This window comes from Patella vulgata, chromosome 1 (assembly GCF_932274485.2).
Source record: "Patella vulgata chromosome 1, xgPatVulg1.2, whole genome shotgun sequence".
Taxonomy (NCBI): domain Eukaryota; kingdom Metazoa; phylum Mollusca; class Gastropoda; family Patellidae; genus Patella; species Patella vulgata.
Window position 1 is genome coordinate 87957014 of NC_065879.2, and position 24867 is coordinate 87981880.

Consider the following 24867-nt stretch of genomic DNA (forward strand, 5'->3'; position numbering starts at 1 on the left):
AAGAACAGTGTAGTTTCGATTGTCATTGCTACGGTTATTACAATAATAAACAAAGTCTCGATTATCCATTTTTTAATTAAATTATAAAATGGCGATCATGTTTCCATCCATTAAAAATCACAACCATCCGATGGTCTAGAGAGTGAATAAATGTCTAAATTAAAATCTATAATTATAACAAGGAATGATCTGCAATAGGCAGATTTAGCTCATACAGAATGCATCAATTCAACACTCTATTTTAACCTTTAATCAAAGACGGATATTACTTAACTCCCTTCAGAATAACTCAGAAATTTGGGCAGACATATATGTTTGAATATCTGACAACTCATCCCAAAGACAACTCATCCCAATATAAGACAACTCTTCCCAAGTCAGAAGACAACTCATCCCAAGATATATCGGCTATACTGAAACTCATGAGTTGTCTTATATTGGGATGAGTTGTCTTTGGGATCAGTTGTCTGTATATACCATATGTTTAAAACTGACATGGTACTTTCATTTTATTTTTATTTGAAAAATACAACACAAAGAAAAACAAATTACAAACAAATTGTACAATAACTACAATAGATATAAAGATAGACATATACTAATATGGTCAACAACAACATTTACAAGGCAAAAATAAAATGAAATGGGGTTTAACATCCTACTGTTCTGCCATACAGACATACCATACATGCCGTATGGGGATACGATGAAATGAAATGGGGTTTAACGTCCTACTGTTCTGTTCCGACTGGGCTAATGAAGATGGGTATACCCCATACAGTGTGTTAGGACTAAGAGGAAAATTTTGCTCAGACAGCAGGCTACGGCCTACTCTTATATCGAATTCCAGCTGCCAGTGCACGCCAATGTGTACACCGTATCTCGTTTTTTTGTACCATATGTCCTAGTCCTAGTCTGACCCCCCCTTCCCTTCCTGCACCTTGGCAAGGGGAAACCATGCCGCAAAATTACATGGCAATGAATTTACACACCTCACAATTCCATGGAATATGATTACTGCTTATTACTAAGTGACTTTCAACAAGGCTTGATAAAGAGAGGGGGGGGCAGAAAGAGAGAGAGAGAGAGAGAGAGAGAGATGGGTTTAACTCCACTCAACACAAACTAGGTCATTTCGGGACTAACATATGGTTTAATTTTAATTTCAATAATTTGCTTGCGAGTAGGAGTCTTTAGATGTGGGAGGAAACCGGGGAACCCGGAGAAAACCCACGAGGTTGGACAGACAACCCTACTCCTTGCCATGTACAATTGGGGAATCGAAACCACGCCAGTTGACTCAATGACAGTCCTTATGATACAACGCGCTCGCGCTAACCATTCAGCCATCCAACCCCCCTCTAGGCTTGATAAAGACTAGAGATCCATAGAGAAATTCAGTCGAAACGTCACTAAAGACCCCTACTCGCAAGCGAATTATGAAATTAAAATTGAACCATATGTCAGTCCCGAAATGACCTAGTTTGTGTCGAGTGGACGTTAAACCCCATTTCTCTCTCTCTCACAGTTATGTTATAATCAATCTGGTTTAAATGTCTGTGTAAATATTTTACGATTTAATTCAGATAATATAATATTATATGTATTTAATTTATCTTGAGGAACACCCGAAAAAACATCTTCTTCTATTGGCTTACTATTCTCTGAAAAAAACAAATTTTAAAATATATTTCACATAGTTCATTCAGTAGATAGTACGACTTAAGAGCGACAAAACTTAAGTTTCATGCCACACTTCCTCATTGGGGTTTAACGAACTACTGTTCTGGTCCTTAACTTGGCTAATGAAGACGGGCATACGCCATACAGTGTGCTATGAGGCCTACTCTTATATCGAACTCCAACTGCCAAGGATCTTTTACATGCCCGCCAATGTATACATGGGACTTTGGTTTTTTTGTCCCATCCGAATGACTAGACAGCTATCTTTGTTAGACCCTCTGTCCTGCACCACTGACAAGGGGCAAACCACATCAGAAAATGGACTAGCAGGCGTGCAATTTACAGAATATAACTGATAGATGATAAATCATTTTATATACTTTCATATTACATTAATATGTGCTCTTAGACCCATTTTCATCCATATTAATGTTCAAAAGAAGAAGCATACTCTCTTTAAAATTAAAATACAGATCTATATTTCGTTTCACTTTTTATATTTTCGTTGGCCTGCACTACATGAAGATCTGACCCGGGGTCATACGATCGGCTTTGGACCCTATAACATCAGACATTTGATTAACCAAACAGCATTGATGTTTCAAGTGGATATTTGGAAATACAACCGTATGTCTGCCAACAGTTCTGTACACCGCAGGCTAACAACTCGCCACAACAGACCGTTTCACTGGCTAATCCCTCGCAGCAAACATAACATGGGTTATATATAGAGAGAGAAATGGGGTTTAACGTCCACTCGACACAAACTAGGTCATTTTGGGACTAACACGTGGTTCAATTTTATTTAAATAATTCGCTTTCGCGTAGGGGTCTTTAGCAGTGGGAGGAAACCGGAGTACCCGGAGAAAACCCACAAGGTTGGACGGGCGACCCTACTCCTTGCCACGTACAACCGGGGAATCAAAACCCCGCCAGTTGACTCAATGACAGACCGTATGATACTGGCGTGCATGCTAACCATTTGGCCATCCAACCCCCCATGGGTTATATAATAACTCTTCCAGATCCAAGTGTAGTAAAGACCAGTAAAATGAAATTTTGAACTATCAAAAACAAAACGAAATAGGATCTGTGTTTTAATCAGATTGAGAGAATGGGATTGGATCGGGGGTTCTACGACACAAATACCGACCATAATGGGTTTCTAACTTTACTCCTGCATAGCCAGAGTAGGGCATTTGGGGTCGCCGGTCGGATTGGGGGCTTTTTAATCAGATTGTTTAAAATACAGATCTAAATCTTGTTTTTGTTATTTTTTAAAACCTTCAAAAATATAGGTTTATAAATACAGGCTTTAAAGATACATTCACGCGTACAAACTGGGTGATTTAATGGTATATATGGACTAAAAACATATTCAAACTAATTAATTTGTCATAATTTTGCTTCAAATCCTTCTCAAACATTGTAATTGCCAAGGAATGCCCTGCTATAAAAATTCGACCAAACCAGATGTTTATGTCACGTGACTTACCTCCCTCGGACGTCAGAGGAGAATTCATTGCATAGATAAGACGATGTTGTCTTTAATCGCTTACTATTTATTACAAATATCAAATCCTAATTAAATTCTCGGATTATCCACTACCCGCGTCTTTTTCCGTCATTTATCAACTTGTACATCAAGCGCTCAATGTTCGCGTGTGACCTTTGACATCACGCGTGCAGAAATTCCTAATCGTCGGGCTGTCGATTAGGGGAACCCTTACATTTTTGTCCTTTATACGCTCCATGAGTGTTTTTCGGGGAATCCAGTATTTTTCTAGTAAGATTGGATATTTCTACTTTCCATATATACCAAAATTACCATACTTTTATTGGAAATAACCACGCGATAAATACTTTTCTGGGGACCCATCTTTAATTAAAGTGATCAAAATATTTCATAACAACAAAAGCATTTGGTAGAACGATAAAATCAATATATTGTTGATTCAAAATTTGAAATGACACTGATCAAAGGGAAATAACTCTTGTTTACGTTTTTCTATCTATTACTGACCTGCTACAGGTGTGGTTGGTTCTGAAGTCTTTGCTTTATTTACTGAACCTTTAGGACGACCTCGCTTTTTCTTAGGACTTTCTTCTTCCTGAAACCACAATTAATACTTTTATACACTGTAACCCGGGTAACCGATCTGATTAAAACACAATTAATACTTTTACACACTGTAACCCAGGTAACCAATCTGATTAAAACACAATTAATACTTTTATACACTGTAACCCAGGTAACCAATCTGATTAAAACACAATTAATACTTTTATACACTGTAATCCGGGTATCATTTAATCTTGTGTATCTTGATTATTGATTTACAAGGATTATTTTTTAACAGTGATCGAGAAATTGAACGCTTGTAAATGACACTCAATATCAAAATTAATCGTTCAGCTTTAAACTGGACACATGTACAAATTAGACAGATTTTTGTGTGATTTTAAATGATTTTTACGAAATTTTCAAACAAAGATTTGATATTAAATGAATGTGAAAGAAATTAGTTCTAGATACAACTTGATACCTGGTTTACAGTGATGGTAGTACAAATAAAACTGGAGGACCCAGAGGAAACCCACGAGATTGGACATGCGACCCTACTCCTTAGTCTGGGGTATGGACTGGGCATTGAATGCAACAATGCCGATTTGTTTAATGACAGACCTTATGATCTAAAGTGCACACATCCAAAGTTTAATAAATACATTTTGAGCTGGTGTAACATATTTAAGGAGCCCCCCCCCCCCATAAATAAATATCTCCAAATATCTCGACAATTACACCACAATGTCTATATATACACCAAGCCTTAAATCTGTTTGGCACAGTTATAGTCACTAAATAAACGGTCATGTTATACTTAAAGATACATTATGGGAGATAAGATAAAGAGATGGCAGTTCTCGCTATAATAGTTAAAAACTAGATAGTGTAATGGTAATTTGCTGAAAATTTCAGTCAAATTGATCCACTATGAGCCGAGAAAGAAGCGGGTGAAATTTTTGCATAGATTCGGTCATCATTACTAAAATCATTAATATAAACAGCATAGACTCGATTATCCGCTTTTTTTTATTTAATTGTCAAAGGCCGTTAGTGACATATAGGAATCTAATCCAGCCAACATCGAAGGCTAGCCTTGACATCAAGAGTTGATTATGGTCTGGATAAGTATATAAATGTCTAATTGATCATTAAGATAACATTTCAGGCCTAAAGAAAGACTTGTAATAAGCAGATTTTGCTCTTGCATAATGCATGTTTAATAAGCTATGACCATTTAACCATCCATAAATAATACACTGAAAGATGGTTACGAGTGTCAGCCATAACATCCGAGAACATGCGAGTAAAAAATAGGTTACATGCCCTTTTTTTTAAATTAGTCTCGTTTAACCAGTCTACCGACCATTCTACGTCTGATTGACAGGACTACTTTTTTTATGAAACATTCGCCGTGTCGAGACCAACTTTCGGTACAGAAAGTTTTGGGTGCACGAGTCACCGTAACATATTCTCCAGACATCCCTGTCATCCATACTAAACTTAGGCTGTCTGTCTACAGTTAGCTCTGTTTGAGAATAGACACTAAGCTAGCTGACCAACATTTTTAAGTCCTAAATCGACCGATTTTAGTCAAAAACAATAAGTATATTTCGAGAATTTTGAGAAGTATGTATTCTGCTTCCATTTAAAAAATTGAAAAGGTTTAATTAATCTTTTTGTGTATAACAGATGTGAACAGGAAAAGGGAGAGAGAGAGAGAGAGAAATGGGGTTTAACGGCCACTCGACACAAACTAGGTCATTTCGGGACTAACATATGGTTTCATTTTATTTCAATAATTCGCTTGCGCGTAGGGGTCTTTAGCAGTGGGAGGAAACCGGAGGACCCGGAGAAAACCCACGAGGTTGGACAGGCGACCCTACTCCTTGTCACGTGAACAGGAAAAGGATCGCATTCCAAAACAGTATTCTAATTGTTGGGTATGGCAGCCATTTAGGGCAAAGATCTATTTTCGAGGGATGCAGAATGATCTGTCAGTGCAGAAAAGTAGGATGTTAAACCCCATTTCATTTCAGTTTTAGACCCATTTTCTGAGTCTTTAAAGAGATCATCTTGATTTTAACAGAAATAAAAATCTGTGTATCTATGAAATTTAAGAGCCATTCCACAAGAAAACCATGCAATATCAGGCAGATGTTCGAAGGTGGGGGTCGGCTGATTAAGTTCATACTCACAGGGTTTGGTTGACCCATCGAGCCTACTCCCCAGCCAAAATCGCCGATTTAAAAAAATCAACCGTTTCCGAGATATAGGCTGATTACGTTTTTCGGCTGATTACGTTTTTCGGCTGATTTTTGTCATTTTTAGGCCAAATTTTAGCTATTTTTGTTGCACTTCTACCGCTGTTGCATGACCCTGGCGAACTAGGTTTTGGTTGTTCGTGATAGTCGGGGTCATACCCTATCACATTATCATGGCCACCCGGTTCAAGCTCATTTTCCATAGGTGTCAGGAGACTACACCAGATACTTGTCTGGAGATACCTGAAATGTACCCTATCTTCAGATCGCGATAACTCCACTGGAGCAGGGTTTGTGATAAAAATTAAAATCAATTTATTTGCAGCTTGACCAGTTCTAACAACATAAGAAATAAAATCTTTGTCAACTAAATTGCATAAGTATGAAAATTCATGTCGAAAGTTACCAAAAACTTTAGTTTTGATTGGGATACATCAGCGGATTATTCAGGTACCCAATGGCCAATATTGTTATTCAAAGGGTCAATATATCAACTCCAGCTCGACTTCAACCCGCTTTGCCAAAATATTCAGTCTCGGTGTGGTTTGGTATCCAGTCTACAAATCCAAAATGGCGTCTCCCAGTGAATATGGATTTTCGCAAATTCTCGATCTAGAATGTCGATCCGGATTATTTAAACATTTTTTTTCTATGAAAAATGAGAAATTTCAATTCAAAATTTTGAAAAACAGTCGACTTAGAGCAGATGAAAGTCGACAATTATGCAAAACAGACCCAATTTCCATGAAAATCGCCTATTTAGTCTTCACCGTGACCTTCAATTGCGAGGTCATCAGGGATACAATTTGAAGTTCACACGTTGCTCTATCGACAAACCATATCTCATTCGAAAATATTGAAAAACAAATAAGTTAGAGTTGGGATTTAAAAAATTTTCTTGTCCGACATTTTACCGAAAATAAAGGGGTATAACTCTTATCGTTATTTAAGCAGACGGATTCATACCACAATTGAAAATCACGTGTCAACAAAATATTCGAATCCGCACGTAATAAAAATAGGAACACCTCGCTATTTTTGTACGCCCACATTCTCGTGTGGATGTATATTGGCCGCCCGTCCGTCAACAATTTGTTTATGGGCACTCTACAGGTCACAATTTTTATACATTTTTAACAAAACTTGAAATATAGGTTTATGTCCATAAGAATTCGGCTCCTGTCGATATTGGTATGTATCGGACCGTAACTTCATGGACTATGGTCCCTGAACTTACGAAAAATCACGCCTTTAGCTTGTGGACACTGCACATTGAGGTTTCATTTTTTATCCGATTTTGATAAAAGGTACGTTTATAACCCAATGAACTCGGTTCCTTTCGATATTCTCGCATATCGGATCTTAACTTCCTGGATCGTGGCCCATGATTGTACATTAAGTCGCGTTTTCAGCTTGTAGCCCCTCTAGAGGTCACTATTTTTTTTTTCGATTTTTAAAAACGCTAATGATGGCGGAGTTCGAATTTCGTGAAAATCGGATCGAAACTGCCGAGAAAATGGCCGCTCCTTGTACGCAAATAGTGTAAAAGTATGTAATTCCAAGTTTGTGGACACCCTCGAGGTCACAATTTATATCTGATTTTCATGAGACTTAAAATAATTATATTTAGATTCCAAAGATCTCGGTCACTGTCGATATTCGTGCATATCGGACCGTAACTTCGTGGAATATGAACCCCGATTTTAAGAAAAATTGCGATTTTAGCTTGAAGTTCCTCTTGAGGTCACAATTTTTATCCGATTTTAAAAACCGTTTCAATATATCACCGTTACGCCCTAATGACAACTAAGTTCGATTTTCATGAAAATCGGAGCAAAACCGCTGGACAAAATGGCCACTCCTCATAAGCAAATAGTGTAAAAGTATGTAATTCCAAGATTGTGGACACTCTAGAAACACAATTTTTATCCGATTGTGATGAAACTTAAAATGTTTGTTTATATCCTAAAGATCTCGGTTCCTTTCGATATTCGCGCATATCACATCATAGCTTCCTGAATTATGATCCCTGAATATATAAAAAACACGTTTTCATCTTGTAGTCCCTCTTAATGTCACAATTTTTGTTCGACTTGATGAAACTTTTATATTATATACTTTTATATCCCAAAGATCTTGGTTCCTTTTGATATTGTCGCATGTCGGACTGTAACATACTGGTTGTACAAAAAATCACTTTTTATTTAGCTTGTATCTTGCATGACACCCGCTTATTCATATATATTTAATAATATATATTCCTACAAAATTACGTGTTTTCGTAATACGATAGAATGAAATTTGCTGATCCGCGCCTGTTTCAATCAAATTCACGCCAGTAATATTCCCCCAAAATTACGAGTCTTCGTTTATACGTCAGCAAATGAAGAAAGGCGTCCGAAATAAGAATTTTTTGTGGTGATGTCAAATCATTTTCGTAAAATGGTATTTTGAAATTACATTGATAGTTACATATCTTCGGCGTATTGGCGTATGTGACCGTTAACATATAACACATACAGTTTGTTTCGTAGTAAGCACTGCCTTACATAGTAAGCGATTTTCGTGCGATAATCGAGATCGCGGGAAAGTGCCACTGTAGATGGGAATTTATATATGGTGCCTTAAAAGAAGTAGTTTCATTACGAGAATAAGTTAATGGTTTAACAATAGACAGAGGTTTTGAAATTTATAATGACTGTCCATTGATTTGGGGTGTTATATACTATTAGGATAATATGTGACATCAAGGACTAGTTTCTACATGCTGTCGGTTGATATCAATGGATTAAACTTTCCGGCAATGGAGAAACCACCGAGGTAATCACGTAGATAAGGTTGATACTCATTATTGGATTGATGAAAAGTCCGACAAAAGAGAAGCAATGACTTCTGTTCAAGATTAGATTGGTGAATTTCCCGACAAAGGCAGATTAAGCAGGTAAACAACGTAGGTGTATAGACGGTATAATACGATAAATACGCTGATCACGTAATTACCTAATCAATCCAGCCTATTATCAACAATTGTCGGGATGAGTGGTAGTTATGAATTCAGTTTACTATATTATTTTTGAAATTCTGAATATTATTCATCATACTTTGATGTCCATTTGGAAAATAGCATAGGACATGTCCGGAATATACGGGCGAAATCCCAATACTTAAGAAACTGAAATTCGACATGAAAAGTGAGGTTGCATTGGGTGACCATTATAATATGGTAGGGTGAGACCTGGACTATAATCACCAACCAAAACTTAGTTCGCTATTGGTCGATTAACGGCTACAGTAATGCTACAAAAATGGTCGAAATTTGACCTGAAAATGACGAAAATAAGCCGAAAAACGTAATCGGGCTGTATCTCAGAAACGGTTGATTTCTAAAATCGATGATTTTGGCTGGGGAGTAGGCTCGATGGGTCGACCGAACCATGTAAATATGAACTCAATCGGCCGACCACCACCTTCGAACCTTCTGCATGGTTTTCTCGTGGAATGGCTCATAAGTGTCACAATATAGAGGAATGCAATGGTGTATTTACCTTGTCTCAAAATTTCAGCTCAAAATATTGAGTTGTTTGGACATGAACTTCAAAATCGCTTATCAGGACAAATAACCCTTTTAAGATTTCAAGTCAATTTTTTCGTGTTGGGTAACCTAATAATCGAATGCTGTTCCTTTAGAGGTCTATACAGTGCATGACACATGTGCTGTACTTGATAACGAAATGTAAATTTCAACTACACTTTATTTTTATAAAATAAGTCTGGTTTTATCCAGACACCATATACTACAGACTGAAGGAGTTGGTTTAAGTTGTTTGAAAACGTATCACGTATATTGAGTTAGTTGCTCGTCCCTAAGGTAAAGGATTTTAAGGGCTTTTAACACGAAATTAAGCAGTTTTATTCTCCAAAATATTATCGTGATTGGCCCTTTATAGAAATCATGTTCAGTACTTACTTCCTTGGACTTTTTGGGTTTGAGCTGCCTGGAACTATATTCTAGATCTAAAGAATTAAAGAAATCTGGTCGGACTCTTTTAGTTCTAACAGTTCTTCTTCTCTTTCCTTCACTTGATTCGTTCGATCCTTGATCACATTCTTAGGTAAAAGAGAAAGGTAAAGCCTATAATTCATTTTCAATTTAACAGACAGTGCCACAAACTAGGTCATTTTAGGACTAACATGCGGTTTAAATTTATATCAATAATGTTCTTGCTCGTAGACATCAGTGGGATGAAACAGGAGAAAACCCATGAAATTGAACAGGCGGGAGAGAGAGAGAGAAATGGAGTTTAACGACCAATGACACAAACTAGGTCAGTTTGTGACTAACATATGGTTCAATTTTATTTTAATAATTATTCGGGGGGGTTGGATGGCTGAATGGTTTTACGCGTGTGCGCAGTATCATAAGGTCTGTCATTGAGTCAACTGGCATGGTTTAGATTCCCAGGTTGTATGTGAGAAGGAGTAGGGTTGCCTGTCCAACCTTGTGGGGCTTGTGCATCGGGGCCTTTATCAGTGAAAGAAAACCGGAGGACCCAGAGAAAACCCACGAGGTTGGACAGGCGACCCTATTCCTTTTCACATACAAGCGGGGAATCAAACCCATGCCACTTGACTCAGTGAAAGACCTTATGATACAACACGTTAACCATTCGGCCACCCAAACCAACTTAAAATTAAGATGAAACGAAATTTAGGTACGCCTGGTGCGAAAAAATTGGGATTTTTGAAAGAATTTGATTGTAAATTATTGTAATGTAGCTAGGCAAAGCAATAAATCACTGAAGATTCTGAACTTTTCAAAGATTTCATTTTTTTCATCCCAGGCTTACCTAAATTTCGTTTCATCTTATATGGCCGAGTTCTTAAATTTGTGCGTTACTCTTTCAATGATGTCCGCCAAGTCGGTTAGAAGACGAAGACATATTTTTTAACAGCGTGTTGTGTTACTCATACTGACTCTAGCGAGGTAAGCAAGGTCTTATTTTCTCACTAAGATGTTCATTTATATTGTTCAGGCGTTCACAGGGACTGACACGCGACCGTTTAGCAGTAAAAAGTTGCCCAGTTAAATTGACTGGGAAACCAAATCTGGTCGACAAGGATTCAATAGAAGGGTCCCTGAATGATGAGACCTACATTCAGAGCTGAACTACTGTTCTAAAGTGCATGCTACAGACCATTCGGCCACCCCTCATCTGCCAAGTCGATGTAAAAGCTTACCTCTTTCATCTGGTAAAGATGATGTAGATGAGGATGTACGAACTCTAGTCGTAAACTGATGTCCACAACTACAATATCTACACGCTACAGGTATCTATAAATAAAGATATCAAATACATTAACTTAAGATCTTAAGTCGTAAACTGATGTGCACACAATGCTGTATGTACACACTAAATATATCTATAAATAAACATATCACATACATTAACTCAGAGATTTGTGCTGTCAGCGAATGGTCGCCATGACAGCTCGGCTGACAAGAACAATGTAAATATTGGAAACAAGTGGCTATGATATCATTTTTCAGGGGGGGGGGGGGGGGCGGCTTCCATTTTGGTATTTCTCCATGTCAAAAGCTTGTGGGAATTCAATTTTTTCAAGAGAGAACTTTTTTATTCGTTGGGATATTAAATTGTGCAATGGATTTTATTTAACAGGAGTTGATTTCAATGATTTCAAACATACAGGAAAGTTTATAAGCATGGACCACTCGAACCAAAGACCACTCGGACCAAGACCAGTCGGACCAAAAAAAAGACCACTCGGACCAAAACGGAGACCACTCGGACAAACTTAAAAGACCACTCTGACCAACCCAAAAGACCACTCGGACCAATCAATTTATGTTGGAAGATCACTCGGACCAATATTTGTGTTGCCTCTCGCACCAATCAATTTATGTTGGAAGACCACTCGGACCAATATTTATGTTGCCTCTCGGACCAATTAATTTATGTTGGAAGACCACTCGGACCAATACTTGCCTCTCGGACCAATCGATTTATTTTGGAAGACATAAATTAAACCACATTTCTTTAATAGTTGGCTTGTCAACAAATAAAATTGTAGATTTCATTTCTTAGCTTTCTGGTTGATGCGATTATGCCAGCCTTCGACATCGTTGTTGGTCCTGACGAAATTGGCCATACAGTATTTTCTATCTAATTTGTTCGTTGTCGACCTTTTCCTCCAGTTTTGTAAAAGCCGGCACAATATGCTCCGATGGCAAAAATGGCAAGAACTTATAAATTTACTAATGACACAGTACAGCCTCCTGCCTTGGTCGAACTAAAGAATCGCAAATTATACACGTAACGAATATTTTGACAAATGATAATGAAATATACATTTTACATGTTTATATACAATTTAAGTGCTTGGACATTACTCCAATCACACCAATTAACAATGAATCAATTTTCTTTCATGTGCTTCATCTACTTTATTACCTTGTAACATGGATGAGTACATGATCAACACATACTAATGTATTAATCACTACTCATTTATCGTTGTTTTGTTAATTAATCTTCTTTGATGTGCTTCATCATGATCAAATACCACGGGTAAGTACATAACACTTATAATTTTCATATTAAAACAAACACAATTTATTAGCGATCCGAGTAGTCATACAAAACACTTATAATTTTCATATGAAAACAAACACAATTTATTAGCGATCCGAGTAGTCATATTAAAACAAACACAATTTATTAAAACAACAATTTATTAGCAATCCGAGTAGTCATATTAAAACAAACACAATTTATTAAAACAACAATTTATTAGCGGTCCGAGTAGTCATATTAAAACAAACACAATTTATTAAAACAACAATTTATTAGCGGTCCGAGTAGTCATATTAAAACAAACACAGTTTATTAAAACAAAACTTTATTATTGGTCCGAGTGGTCTTTTTGTTTGGTCCGAGTAGTTTTTTTTGTATGGTCCGAGTAGTCTTTTAGTTTGGTCCGAGTGGTCTATCAATTGGTCCGAGTGGTCTTGGTCTTGGTCCGAGTGGTCTTTGGTCCGAGTGGTCATGCATTCATATCTAATAACCAAAGTTAAGTAGTTTGATAATAATCGAAGAAATCAGTTTAAAATCTACGATGGTTTAGACAGTAGATTGAGGAAAAAACATATCATATCTGAATGAATCGCCGGAGGTTAGATTGCTTGACATTAATGATTAAGACTGGAGGAGAAAGCAGGAAAATCGAAGATTCCACAGGCATTGCAATTCTGTTCCTTTTTTTATTGTACAATTTGTATATTGCCTAGTAGTGTATAGTGTATACTGTACATAGAAATTCTGACTCCTGAGTCCTGTGGCTAAAATTAAAAAGAAACTAAAAAAAAAAAAAAAAACGAAGACAACAAAGCAAAATTGCGATTGGTAAACGACTTGAACGAAAACAGATAACTCACCTGTTGTCCACAAATTGGACATTTCTTAACAACCGTTCTATCGAACTTCCGTCTGCCCATTTCTATTCAAATTTCATTCACAAAACCTTCAAAATGTTGTTCTTTAAGCTTTCATCTTCTTGTTCTTCTCTTGTTTTTATTTTGACCGGAACCGGAAATTCCGACATGACTGAGTTGTACTTGATTACTTGATTTTCAGTAAGAAATGGGCGCGCGGCAAGCCGAATGCGGAGGCTTTCAATATCGACAACGATATAACCGACGGCCAAATCTAAGCGCCGTGAGCGCCGAGCCGATCATTTAAAACAGTTGGTAAATGACCTTAATTAGATAAATATAGGTATGATCTGGGATAAAAAAAAAAAAGTTGAAATGAACTAAATTTTGACAAGTAGTAGAGCACGGGACAAATTATGCAGGGGCTATATAGATAATAACTAAACTGCAATCGTTTTACTACACAGAACTAAAATCCCAAAGTGGGCTACTATTTACGACCAGGGGTCTGTTTCACGAAATTTTAACTAAGATAAAATCCAGATTTTAGTAATTTGATTGGATAATATTAGATAGATTTTAGTGCTTAGCCAATCAAAATTGAAGTATCTACTACAGTTAAAATTTCGCGAAACAGGGTCCAGACTGTTTGATTCAATAGACGTCATTGGTTTGATCGTTATGATCAAAGTGGGGCCGTTATGACTATGTTAGCGCCGTTTTGACCAAAATGGATTTTGGCCGTTATGGCTTAGAGCCGTTATGACCCTCTTCTTACCTGAGAGCCGATTTTTCCGACTATAGAATTTATCTTTAAATCTTGGGGTATAGCGATTTTTTTTTTTTACTTCATTTCTACTTTCGGATAGATCATATTTTTAAAGTATCAATTCTACGGTGGATTCTCTTTAGTCATAAATAGGCGCGCCGTTAATAAAGGTGCACAATATCGGATAACGGGCACAATATGCACGTGAATATGCACATGCACGTGAATGTAATTAAATAAGGGGAAAGACACATAAATAAAAACTGATGGAGACATTCTAAAATCGCTTCCATTTTTTTTTTTATTTACTAAAAAGGGCGATAATAATTTGTCGTTAATCCATAAACTACTATATTAACAACTAACACGAAAACTATCGGAGAATGTACAGTATAATTATAAATTAAAATGAAATATTGGGTAAAAAAAAGAGAAAGAAAAGAAACGCAAAACAAATAATAACCATAAAACAGAAACAAAAAAATGTGCTCAGATGTACTCACGCGATCTATGGTTTTATGAAAATAAAAATTATAACTAAGGCAATTAGGTCTTATATATACTGGTAACGCGGACGTGATTGAAAACAATTAAAATGACGTCATTGAAATTATTCCAACTCCCAAAATTCTTAAAACTGTGTTTCTTTTTTGTGGTAAATCATCAGTTAAAGTTGGTAAATTGATGATAACCTACTAATTTAAACTGTGCAATATTATGTTTGAGATTTTCTATTGAAGGATATTTAAAAAATAACTGAACGTCAAAGGTATGCAAATAAAAAGGGCCAAAAGTTAGTTTTTTTCGCCCCATTTTCAAAAACAATTTTATCTATGGGACGAAAAAACGAGGTCCCGTGTAGCCTTCACATTGGCGTGCACGTAAAAGATTCCTTGGCAGTTGGAATTCGATATAAGAGTGTCGTAGAGCTGCTGTCCGGGCCAAATTTCCCTCATAGCATACTGCACGGCGTATGCCCGTCTTCACTAGCCCATTCGGAGCAGAACAGTAAGACGTTAAATCCCATTTCAGTTCATTTCATTTTGATTTAATATTTACAATTATTTGTAATAACAATAATGGCGATAATAATTTGTCGCTAACACTTAAACTACTATATTAAAGACTAAAAAGAAAATATAAAAGAAAAGCAAATAATAACCATACAATACAAAACCAGGGGTGGATCCGGGAATTTTTGCAGGAGGAGGTTTGCCTGGTTCCTGCTAAGGAAATTTGACAGTTATCAATGCGTGACGCCTCCATCGTCTCCAAATTTCGTAGGCATACACACACACTGAGCTTTTTAAAGACAGAAATCCAACATTCCGTTTGACGTCAATTTTTATTATGAATTAATACGATAACATTGTGATTCAGTTTCATTGATGCACAGCATTAACTGTGATATCACATATGTCTATGTCTATATCATTATCTTGCGCTTTGAATGCTCATCCCATCATCTGATGATAAGGATAAAGCACACGAACCGTGACACAAAAGTGTTGTTTTACATTTTTTTTATGTAGCTGAGCAGGGGAGCCCCCCCCCCCCCACCACCACCACTGGATCCGCCCCTGCAAAACCCGACGTTACATTCAGGTAGTGGGGTCCTCCTGCACTTACTATTTGATATACAGTTGTACATGTAGTATACTGTTTGTATGAATGTATTGAGTTGTCTATGTAAGTGTGGTTTAATGGTCGAGAGCGAGACATTAAGTAATATATTGTAACAACATGAGGGCCGTGAGGCCCGAATGTTTTTACAATATATTACGCAATGTCTTAAGCTCAAGACCATTAAACAACTTAAAATACAGACACTTGCACGTGCTTTGCAATGAAATACGTCACTCGAGTTCAATATTTTACCAAGTTACGCTTGGCACATTGCCCGTACGATTATTTGAAATAATGGTAGGCCGACTCCAACATCAAAGGATGACGTTACATCTGTATTTTAATATGTAGACCTAGTGTGCAAACCCCGAACAGACAGACAGACAGACAGACAAACGACAGTCACAAATATATATATAGATAGATAGATTGAATGTATATGACTATGTCTAATTAAGTGTATATATGCATGCTGTCCTTCATGGAAGTTTTGATGCAATAAACATATTATCTTATCTTATCTTATCTTCAGCTTGTCGCAAAAATAATGAATGTTATTTAAACAAAAATTCAAATAAGATCGTTTCAAAGCTTTTCGATCACTACGCAGAGCTCGGCTAACGTGTAGAATCCTTCGAACTGCACAAATCATGATAGCTGACTGCTACATACTAAACCAACATCCCGTTGGCGTACATGTAAAACCCTTGACAGTTGGAATTCGAAATAAGAGTAGAACGTATATCGCTTCTGCCAGGATAATATTTCCCTTATATCATATTGCATGGCGTATACATGCCTGTCTTCATAATAGCCCGGGAAGTTGGATGGCCGAATGGATAGCACGTGGACGTCGTATCATATCGTCTGTCATTGAGTCAACTGGCATGGTTTCGATTCCCCGGGTGTACGTGACAAGGAGTAGGGTCGCCTGTCTAACCTTGTGGGTTTTCACCGGCTCCTCTGGTTTCCTCTCACTGCTAAAGACCTCTACGTACAAGCGAATTATTGAAATAAATTGAACCATGTGTTACTCTCTCTCTTCTCTCTCTCTCTCTCTTCTCTCTCTCTCTCTCTCTTAATAGCCCTATTGGTAAAGAAAAGTAGGACGTGAAATCCCATTTTATTCATTCATTCTTTTGCCATTAAAAATTTCGGGCGATCATGTTTGATCCGACTCCCTTTTCTATTTCCATCACATTAACACCGAAAAACTAGCGGTTAGCCGTCCGTACTGTACGTGTCCCCATGGTACTTCCTACTTTCTATTAGGGTTAGGATTAGGGTTAGGGTTAGGGTTAGGGTCAGGTATTTAAGATTAAAACCTATAGCACAAAAATGGGAGTCACATCAAACATGAATGCCAAATTTCGTAAAACCAATTGCGGTTCGATCTAACAATACTTATGTTACGAAAGAATTTTTCGTGGCCGGTATTCAATATTCAAAGCAGTCTTGTACCAGAATGAGTTACTCGGATTGGATTTGTCCATACCCACATTTAAGATACAGCCGTCATTTGGATTTGCAGTCAAAGAAAAGATGGTGAGCGCATCTGAAGGAAATTAATTTATCGGTTACATTATATGGATTACCGTATTGCTTTAAGACATTTCTTTTAATTGTTTAAATTGTACACTGACTTATGCATCTACGGATTACATTCTCGGCTCTCGCCATTGTTTCCCTTTCAATTTTATTTAGAGTGGTTCGTCTGCCGAAAGCCTTTTTATTTGCTTTGTTCTAATGCACCTGTGAAGGTTGTTTAGGTTTGACTTCAAAATAACGGGCCAAGACTGTAAATTGTATGACTATTTATAAAATCGATTTTATGAATATGGTGAGTTAATTAGATTTTATGAATATGGTGAGTTAATTAGATTTTATGAATATGGTGAGTTAGATTTTATGAATAGGACTACTCTTAGAAAAGTAACGTACAATTAAACATAAAGATATATTATGGAAGATTAGATAAAGAGCTGGCAGTTCTCACAATAATAATTAAAACTAGATAATGTAAAGGAAATATGCTGAAAATTTCAGTCAAATTGTTGCACTCTAAGCCGAGAAAACCTTATTTTAAAATCACTGTAGCCTTGATTGTCATTGCATGTACTGCTTTCACACATAAATTGGACACATAAAGATAGCATAGAGAGTCGATTATGGTCTTGTCTTTTCATGTTAATAAATGTCCAATTAATAGTTTACGGTATATAACATTTAAGGCCTAAAGAAAGACCAATGGCAGAATGCGCCATACAGCCGAGGCTAGATGTAGGGTATTGGAATCTGCTGAGGTTTGCAGAGTGATATACATGTAGTGAGGTCCCAGTCTATTGTGTATTATACAATGCAATTTCTTTTGACAGGAAACCTGTGAAGATGTTCAAGTGTTTCATCAATGTGTGATCTGTGATGAAATGTTTGGAGAGTACAGAGATCTAGAAATTCATAATAGAATTCATGTCAAAGAGGAAATCGGTGAAATCGAAAACTTTCATCAGTGTAGATTATGTGACGAAAAATTTAAATCGGATTCTGATTTAGAGGATCATTGTGAAGAGGTTCACCAGAAAGACAAAGAAAGTATTCTCCAATGTTGTGTATGTGAAAAACGATTTCTACAAATTGAGGATTTGGAACAACACAAGCTAAAGAATCATTGTGAAGAGTTACACCAGAAAGATGAAAAAGAAAGTATTCTCCAGTGTAGTGTTTGTGAAAAACTTTTTCTCCAATTTGAGGACTTGGAAAAACACAGCAGAACACATAAAGAAATTGAGCCGACTGACACCGAAAAATCCGACATGTTGAAGCTCTGTACTAAAAATAGTTTAAATATTATTCCTAAAGCATTTGAATGTGATGTGTGTAAGGAGTCCTACAGGTGTATCTCTCACCTGAAGGCTCACCAACGGACTCATAAAAAACAAAAGTCGTTGAATGTTTGCGAGATTTGTGACAAGCAGTTTAAATATCCATCCCAACTAGAAGCCCACATGCGGACTCATACCGGTGGAAACAGCGTCGAGTGTGAAATCTGTCATAAGAGTTTTTGCGAGAGTTCGGTGTTGAGGAAGCACATGATGATCCACACGGGTGAACGACCGTTTCAATGTTCGGTTTGTCCGAAGGCTTTTAACCAAAGCAGCAATCTCAAATCACACATGAGACTTCATACGGGAGAAAGGCCATTTAAGTGTAAATTATGTGAAAGCACTTTTTATACCGGAAGCAATCTACAAACGCACATGCGCTCGCATTCCGGCGAAAAACCGTTTTCTTGTAATATCTGTGATAAATCCTTCACACGAAACACTCATCTAACACGACACTTAAAGGCCGGACATTCGGGAGAGAAACCGTACAGTTGTTCTATATGTTTGCGATCGTTTACTCAAAAGAGCAACCTCGACGCCCACCTGAAATGTGTCCATAACGACGGATCAATGTCGAAAGATTTCATTTGTGGGATTTGTAACAAGGCTTTTATTCGAAGTAGTAATTTATATAGTCATATGAATGTTCACATGACCAAGAAAATGTTTAAATGTGACATCTGTTCTAAATCGTATAATCGGCAAAATTATTTGACGAAACATCGTAAATCTCACACCAAGGGACCTGACAGTGTATTGGTGAAAAGTTGAAAATGGAGTAAAATGGGTTCATAATTAATAAGGTTGTCGTGTAAAAAATGTTACCTTTCATGGTGTCAAAAACTGTTGTTGTAACAATTTGCCAAGGATTGTGGCCAACTTTCAACACTTGAAGGGGGGGGGGGTAAAATTTATTTAGGCCGTGTTGAATTGATTCCTTGTTTCTCCTCGCCCGCGCGCTTAGGTCGAGGACCCTGAAAATCGTGCGCTTATACGTTTTTAACACAAAAAAAAATATTCAAAAAATTACGTTAATAACATCTAAATAAAATTCTACCAAACATCAGAAGTCAATTCTCGTTGTTTATTCCTCGTTACGAACTAAATAAGTAAGTGCAGGGGGCCGCACTACACGCAAAACAAAAATCTACAAGATAAACCTGCGGACAAGACAGAAAATAGGCATTGCACCGAATAAACAAATATCAAATCAAGTGAATGGATCCGGTTGATAATACACATGTAGGGGCCCGCATACTATGGAATAAGTTACACTGTATATGATTGGATGAATTCCGCAAAATGGCGCGTGTAGCAGTCATTTCGGCTAATGAGAAAGCATATTATAAACTGTAAGACAATCGCTAATATTCAACCGCGAACCTGAATAATCAATTTTTTCATTGGCTAAAATTATAACTCATGTCATTATTATTCAAGTATTACCCAATCATATCTTGTGTAATAAATAACGCACGCCTTACAAAATGGTGAGCTATGCCGGGACATAGGTAAATTCGCGTACCGGTCGGCCTAATTTATTGATGTTCAAGGAAATAATAGTGGCCCCGTTCGCTCGTTTCTGGAGTTTAACAAACGAACGAACAAACGGGACCACTATTATTTCCTTGAACATCAATAAATAAATTAGACCGACCGGTACGCGAATTTACTTATCTCGACTCGACTTTGGTGGTTATTCCCAGCACTTTCACGTTCGATGATATTATCGAAACCATCTATAACTCAACAAGCGAATCAAATTATAACTGGAATGTTTCCATTGTATTTTAACACAAGAATACGGAAAATTTATATCAAAATATGGTTATTTCATTTTTTAAAAAGTTAAACAAAGAAGCCACTTGTTACCAAATTTTAGTTTGTTATTAAATTTATTTAATTAAATATTATCTGTGTTTTTATTCTAACCAATAATATAACTAGATTATTTATAATATTATTAAAAATGGTACACAACCCTCAGACTATATAGGTATTATGCCAGACCACTTTGTGTTTTGAAACCCACTTTGTGTTGTGTTTACCGCACTACCGCACATGATTGCCAGAGTGGTGGCAGGAGAAACAAGGAATCAATTCAACACGGCCCTTATCAAAACGCAAGTGTTGAAAAAGAGAGAGAGGTTTAACGTCCACTCACACAAATTAGGTCCTTACAGGGCTAACACATGGTTAATTTTATTTCAATAATTTGCTTGCGAGTAAGGGTCTTCTTTAACAGTGGAAGGAAACCGGAGGACCCAGAGAAAAAAACCCACGAGGTTGGACAGGTGACCCTACTCCTTTTCACGTACAAGCCAGGAATCGAAACCACTTCACTTGACTCAATGACAGACCTTGTGATCAGGCGTGCACACGTTAACCATTCGGCCATTCAACACCCCAGTCAGCATAGAATTTGGGCGCCCATAAATTTGGGCGCCCATATGTTTTACAGAACCAAATTGGTCCTAGATATTCCCCTGGTATGTTGTTACAGAATAAATGTTTTTGCTCGGGGATTGGGTGGTTAAATGGTCTAATATGTGCACTTTATGGATTAAACCATTATTTATTATTATACAAAGGAGATACATATGTACATTCATGACAATGTAAAAATAAATCCAAAAAGAATCTACTTCTTAAAGATAGCCCATGAAAACCGGCAAAAATTACACAATTTACATTGGCTTTAATCTGTTCCCTTCGAAAAAATTTTCTTTGTAATTATATCAATGTTGATTAGAATTGCTTTTGTATATATATAATAGAATTATTATTGTACACTAGAATTGTTATTGTATACATAGAATTGTTATGGTATACTAGAATTGTTATGGTACAAATGTATACTAGAATTGTTATGGTGTATTGTAATTAGTTATGAAATTAATGGCATTAAAGGCTCAATACCACTATTGTTGTAACTGAATTATATGTCCCAATCTTTATTCTGGTCAACAAATTGTACTATTTTACAATATTTCAATTAATTGATGATACAAATTTCATCTTAACACACCTTATTTAAAAATTTTGAAAAATTCAACATAATGGTTTAAGATGTCTAACGTAAACCTTTTCAAATGAAACTTCGATTTAAAAATATTTTCGAACCCTCTGGACAACAGGTAGGACACTTAAACATCTAGTACTTAGATAGAGATATTATTTATTTTCTGGAGCTTTCAAGCCAGCAAGAGTGTTATTGTCTCTTTAAATATGAGATATTGTTGAACTCAGTCACATGGATTTGAATAGATATTTCCATCCTAGTCATATCACTGACAAATCTGTAAGGCACGTGTCCAGATTTTCCGAACCCCCCTGCTGCTTGTATGCATCTAAACGAGCAGAAATAATGTCATAGAGCTTCTGATTTTATAAAATTCTCTGACAATTCCCCAGATATCATGACAAACTTGATATTGTCACCACCTTGGACACCCGCCAACCCTGCACAGATTCCTGACCATGGCGCTGCTAGTAGATATTATTAATATACTAATATGGAGAATAAGACTAGTCAAAGCTCTATAACCATGAGGTTGTATTGATATTACCCTTTTGATATTCCATGGCCTGTCGCACACTAGTTGTGTGTAGTACCCAAGGTATTAAAAGTGCAATAAACTTAAGTAAAACTTTGTAAAAAGTGAGAATAAGACTAGTCAAAGTCCTATAACCATGATATAATTGATATTACCCCCTTAATATGTCATGTCTTGTCCCATCCTGGTTGTGTAGTACCCAAGGTATAAAATGAAATTTCTCCATTATATTTTATGATTGGCTTACAGCTATTTTAGTGCAATATATTCAAGGAAAACTTTGCACAAAATGAAAATAAGACTAGTCAGTTCTTTTACCATGATATAGAGGATATTTGTCGTTTTAGAGTGAATAACATATTTTATTTCATCGAGAAGCAAGAAAACTTATATTTTCACGAATGCGTAGTATGAGTGAAAATATAAACGTTTTCTTGCTTAGAGATGAAATAAAATATGTTATTCACTCTAAAACGACAAATGTTCTATTTATTTTATGATTTTACAATCATTTTAGGTAAAAACAACATGGACTACTGCTAGCCAGTGGAATAACACTTTTATTTCACTGATAAAACGCGGTATTCCACTACTGATCATAAAATAAATAGATATATTTTATATCTTGTCCTACACTGGGGGAGCCACGGTGGCTAGTTGGTTAAGACGCTGGCTCGCTTGCCTGGAGGTCGGGTGTTCGATCCCTGCATTGGCCGAGAAAGTTCATCCAGATTTTCTGACATGGGTTTCCCCTTGTCAGTGGTGCAGAACAGAATTCGATATAAGTGTAGGCAGTAGTGCCGCTGCCCGTCTTCATTAGCCCAGTATAGGAGCAACATGTTTAAAAAACAGTGTGGTCTCGGTTGTCATTGCTACCATTGTTACAATAATAGATAAAGTCTTGAAATTTAATGTGTTCTGGAAAAGTAAGTAGTAGAAAATTTAATGTTTTCTGAAAAAGGAGACTTAAAGTGTTTTTAAAATGTTTGTAAAATACCTAAAATATATTTACAGGAAACTTGAGATATTATCGAGTGTTGTACGTGGGGGGTTCGATGGCTGAATGGTTAGCGTGCGCGCGCTGTATCATACAGTCTGTCATTGAATCGACTGGCGTGGTTTCGAATCCCCGTTTGTACGTGACAAGGAGTAGGGTTGCATGTCCAACCTCATGGGTTTACTCCGGGTCCTCCGGTTTCCTCCCACTGCTAAAGACCCCTACGTGCAAGCGAATTATTGAAATAAAATTAAAAACCATATGTTAGTCCCGAAATGACCTAGTTTGTGTCGAGTGGACTTAAACCCCATTTCTCTCTCTCTCTCTTCTCTCTCTCTCAGTGTTGTAGGTCTATGTTGATCATAGATTTCATTGTAAATAAAGTAATATACTATACATGTATTGTTCGGCTGGTTTTTTTTTGTTTTTAAAGAATTTTGGCTATTCCTGCACTTAGAGATCTATTGTTATGTACTGCTGTTCTACCCCCGTGTTAAATCCATACTAATATTTGTGACTGTTGTCTGTCTGTTTGTTCAGGGTTGGTAGCTACACTGGGGCTGTCCCGAGGCTGACATTTGGTGAATAGGGGTAGCTCGGATCGGGGAATAACAAAGGCTAGGTGACGTTGGACTACCTTTCCCGGTTTCAGAGTCATACAACTTCCTGTTCGTGGCTATACCCGTGTTATGCCGGGCCAGCCGTATTCTTTGGGTATGGGGGTTGGGATAGTTTAGTGGTCTAGAGTGTCACGCTTCCACCTCTAGCTGGCCGGTCACCTCTGGCTTGCGGTTGTGGTTTCGATCCCTGGAGTGAGCGTATGTGACTTGGAGATAAGGTCGCATTCTCAACATCGTGGGTTTACTCCGGGTACTCCGGTTTCCTCCCACAGGAAAGACCCGCGCATGTGTGCTAAGATAATAAAAATGAAAAAAAGACAACTAGTCTGCGGACGTTAAACACTATGAAGAAAATAATTATTTGTGTGTTTTTGTTTTTAAGGTGTAAGAAACTGGGATTTTTTTACATTATAATTAGCAAATTATTTCAACCATTCTGCATCCAAGTTAATATGACACCTGTTTGGACTGGTGTCCTTTTTGAAGATTTCCTGTCATGCAGGTTAGGTTCATACTAAAGAAACAGTGTTATTTTGCTCTCTCAACGACCAGGGTCGGATTAACTTCAAACATTGGAAAGGGGGCTGAATTATGAAAAGTTTAGGGTCAAGAATATTGCGAAAAATAGATTTGATTTGGTGCATTTCGAGATATATTCTAGGTGACTAAATAAAAGAAATATTGAACATTTTTTGGGGGGGTATTAGAACATAAGTTTAAAACTTCAATCAAGGTACGAATCCCAGCCAGTCCTTGAGAGAGAGAAACTAGGTCATTTCGGGACTAACAAAAAATACATATGGTTCAATTTTACGTCAATAATTCACTAGCGTGTAGGGGTCTTTACCATTGGTAGAAAACCCACGAGGTTGGACAGGCGACCCTACTCCTTTATCACGTACAACCGGGGAATCGAAACCAAGCAAATTATTGAAATAAAATAGAACCATA

At 36.9% G+C, this 24867-nt stretch overlaps 1 protein-coding gene and 1 long non-coding RNA gene across 2 annotated transcripts; one reads left to right on the forward strand and one right to left on the reverse strand.

Moving 5' to 3' along the window:
- Positions 1–498: 498 nt before the first annotated feature.
- LOC126816422 (uncharacterized) lies at positions 499–13642 on the reverse strand. Its single transcript, XR_007678350.2, has 5 exons — positions 13466–13642; positions 11251–11344; positions 9980–10119; positions 3707–3794; positions 499–1664 (listed from the first exon to the last, which is right to left on the reverse strand). It is a non-coding gene; the product is annotated as an uncharacterized LOC126816422 (long non-coding RNA).
- Positions 13643–17382: 3740 nt separating this feature from the next.
- LOC126812351 (oocyte zinc finger protein XlCOF6.1) lies at positions 17383–20330 on the forward strand. Its single transcript, XM_050538748.2, has 2 exons — positions 17383–17697; positions 18233–20330. The coding sequence occupies exons 1-2, from the start codon at positions 17665–17667 to the stop codon at positions 19511–19513; spliced, it is 1314 nt and encodes a 437-aa protein (XP_050394705.1). The 5' UTR covers positions 17383–17664; the 3' UTR covers positions 19514–20330.
- Positions 20331–24867: the final 4537 nt, after the last annotated feature.

Excerpts from the sequence above, each read along its gene's own strand:
- LOC126812351 (XM_050538748.2), top strand. The coding sequence starts at position 17,665 with ATGACTATTTATAAAATCGATTTTATGAATATG. Across the intron at positions 17,698-18,232 it reads AAATCGATTTTATGAATATG|GAAACCTGTGAAGATGTTCA; the intron begins GTGAGTTAATTA and ends TTCTTTTGACAG.